Raw genomic sequence first — 3,368 nt, 5'->3', positions numbered from 1 at the left:
TGCAGCCCAATTTGATCCCCATCTACTGTACCCATAAGGTACTTCAAGTTAAGAAAAAAAACCTTGGTCCAGATGTTGCATGTGGAGTTCTGTAATGATTTTGTCTTTCAGAGAGAGGAAGATGCTGGTAAAATCGGCGAGATTAAGTACTACGGCATCGGAGGCGGCTTCCCGCTGCAGTACTATCCCTACTACGGCAAACTGCTGCACCCGCACTACCTGCAGCCGCTAGTGGCTCTGCAGTTCGTCAACCTCACTAAGAACGCTGAGCTGCGTATTGAGTGCAAGGTTTTCGGTGACAACATCTCATACAGTGACAAGGACCGCTACCAGGGGCGCTTTGAAGTCAAGATCCAGGTCAACAGTTAATGACCGCCACCGGGACCATAGAGCACTTTCCCGTTGCCGCATTTGCAGCCCTCTTGATCCACTTTCCCCCGCGTCCTTCAATCCTGACATAAAATAGACAAGTAGGTGGTGCTAAGTTGATCAGGTAGTCACTTGGCTCCTAGCTAATCTTAGCACATAATTGTAGTGGGAAATGTAACCATTAGGCTTCCCCAGCATATTTATTCTCCTGTAAGCGACATTTGGGCCCTTGTCCGTTCATGACTATACAAGTGGACTTCCATCAGTAGCTCCCACACTGACCATTAACTTCCCTTCTTGTCAATATCACTGCTTAGATACCTCGCTTTTCCTTCATTTTTCCCAGCGTGTCGACCACGCCCACTTAATAATTGGCTCGGTACACGCTCTAATGAAAAAGGCTGCACTCCAAGGAACTTCTTTCCTTTCTCCTGTTTCTTTTATGTCTGATCATAGGGGTCTTGTTTTATTGTGCCTTCTTTTTTGTGCTTAAATCACTACAAATGTAAAAGGATTTTATCAAATGTCTTTTTATTGATTTTTTTAGTTTTATTTTCCAGCCCGTTAGATATTTGGTCCCTCCTGCGGGACTCACGGTGCTGACTCAGCTATACTTTTGTCTTCTCTGGACTCCACCACAATTTTGTTGTGTGTGAATGTTTTAAGCCATCAAACATGGTGGACGAATTGTATATTTATACAGTTGTACATTTTGTTTCTGTGCGAAAATATTGTTAATGTATACATGCAATACCAAAGTGGCAATCTGTAAAGGGTTAAAATGTTGCCTCGCAACCTTTCAGTGGCTCACTCTTGAAATGTGGGGGGTGTTTTGAGCCATGAATGTAGTTGAAACGAGGGCGCTTGAATACCGCAATGTTCATGCATTTCAACAAAAAATACCTTGGAAGACTTTTGAGTCTTTTTGGTGATGAAGGATCTTTTCTGAAACACTTGAACTTGTTCAACCATCATTTCCTGCACTCTTTGCCATTTAATCTATGATAGAAACAAATAAAATCATAATGTATATCCCTTGTGCTTTTTTTAATGACTACTTTGCACTGTAACCTATGCTATTTTACAAAGTTGGTGCACTTATTGATAATAACAAGGAAACATGACTGTGACAAGTATTACATTACTAATATTGCTGACATATGCTGCAGCTCCCACATGTCACTTGACTAAAATAAATAGCTACATAATCTAAAGCTAATCAAAAAGTATTTTATTTTCCAACCTTGATAACATGCCCATAAGGCAATAACTATGTCTATTTTTCTGCAATGTCTGTTTTTCTTACAGTACTGGTGCTGAGGTACAGCCGGATCAAGTTCTCTGTAATTACAGGAGCTAAGAAGCCTAGTCAGGCACAAACAGAGGGATATTGTCTTCAGACTGGGTTGTTACTAAAGAAGTGTTTCATTCCGCCAGTGTGCTCAATGTTCGCTGTCTCTGATCCATCTGTGCTTAATAGCAAGTTATCAGTGTTGGAAGGTCCAATAAAATGTACAAAACCCTGAACCAGTGAAGTTGACACGTTGTGTAAAACTTAAATAAAAACAAAATGCAATGATTTGCAAATACTTTTCAACTTATATTCAATTGAATTTAATGCTCGAACTGAGAAACAAAATTTTTTTTTGCAAATAATCGTTAACTTAGAATTTAATGGCAGCAACACATTGCAAAAAAGTTGGCACAGGGGCATTTTTACCACTGTGTTGTTACATGGCCTTTTCTTTTAACAACACTCCGTAAATGTTTGGGAACTGAGGAGACCAATTTTTGAAGATTTTCAGGTGGAATTCTTTCCCATTCTTGCTTGATGTACAGCTTAAGTTCAACAGTCCGGGGGCTCTGTTGTGGTATTTTAGGCTTCATAAAGTGCCACACATTTTCAACGGGAGACAGGTCTGGACTACAGGCAGGCCAGTGTAGGACCCGCACTCTTTTACTATGAAGCCATGCTGTTGTAACACGTGGCTTGGCATTGTCTTGCTGAAATAAGCAGGGGCGTCCATGATAACGTTGCTTGGATGGCAATATATTTTGCTCCAAAACCTGTATGTACCTTTCAGCATGTGTAAATTACCCATGCCTTGGGCACTAATACACCCCCATACCATCACAGATGCTGGCTTTTGAACTTTGCGCCCAGAATAATCCGGGTGGTTCTTTTCCTCTTTGCTCGTCAGACCACAGAACACTTTTACACTTTGCATCAGTCCATCATAGATGAGTTTGGGACCAGCGAAGCCGGTGGCGTTTCTGGGTGTTGTTGATAAATGGATTTCGCTTTGCATAGTATAGATAACCTACTCAGTGGCCTAGTGGTTAGAGTGTCCGCCCTGAGATCGGTAGGTTGTGAGTTCAAATCCTGGCCGAGTCATACCAAAGACTATAAAAAAAATGGGACCCATTACCTCCCTGCTTGGCACTCAGCATCAAGGGTTGGAATTGGGGGTTAAATCACCAAAATGATTCCCGGGCGCGGCCACCGCTGCTGCCCACTGCTCCCCTCACCTCCCAGGGGGTGATCAAGGGTGATGGGTCAAATGCAGAGAATAATCTCGCCACACCTAGTGTGTGTGTGACAATCATTGGTACTTTAACTTTAACTTTTTTTATAGATTTAACTTGCACTTACATATGTAGCGACCAACTTTAGTTACTGACAGTGGTTTTCTGAAGTGTTCCTGAGCCTATGTGGTGATACCCTTTCCACACTGATGTCTGTTTTTGATGCAGTACCGCCTGAGGGATTGAAGGTCCATAATATCATCGCTTACGGGCAATGATTTTTCCAGATTCACTGAAGCTTTTGATATTACAGACCGTAGATGGTGAAACCCCTAAATTCCTTGCAATAGCTCGTTGAGAAATATTGTTCTTAAACTGTTTGACAATTTGCTCACGCATTTGTTGACAAAGTGGTGACCCTCGCCCCATCCTTGTTTTATACCCAATCATGGCACCTACATGTTCCCAATTAG

At 42.0% G+C, this 3,368-nt stretch overlaps 1 protein-coding gene across 1 annotated transcript in view; it reads left to right on the top strand.

Annotated features, from left to right (window-relative positions):
• The window catches only part of LOC133617607 (sodium/potassium-transporting ATPase subunit beta-233-like), an 18,069-nt gene extending 16,668 nt beyond the window's left edge, over positions 1 to 1,401 (top strand). Inside the window, exons 5-6 of the mRNA XM_061977689.1 lie at positions 1 to 38; positions 112 to 1,401. The exon at positions 1 to 38 is cut by the window's left edge and continues 46 nt beyond it. Of these exons, the coding sequence (XP_061833673.1) occupies positions 1 to 38; positions 112 to 369 (296 nt within the window). The 3' untranslated portion in view covers positions 370 to 1,401. The remainder of the gene's footprint in view (positions 39 to 111) is intronic.
• The last annotated feature ends 1,967 nt before the right edge of the window (positions 1,402 to 3,368 follow it).

This window comes from Nerophis lumbriciformis, linkage group LG01 (genome assembly GCF_033978685.3).
Source record: "Nerophis lumbriciformis linkage group LG01, RoL_Nlum_v2.1, whole genome shotgun sequence".
NCBI classification, from domain to species: Eukaryota; Metazoa; Chordata; class Actinopteri; order Syngnathiformes; family Syngnathidae; genus Nerophis; species Nerophis lumbriciformis.
The sequence above is the reverse complement of the archived record's forward strand: the minus strand, read 5'-3'. Positions and strand labels throughout refer to the sequence as shown.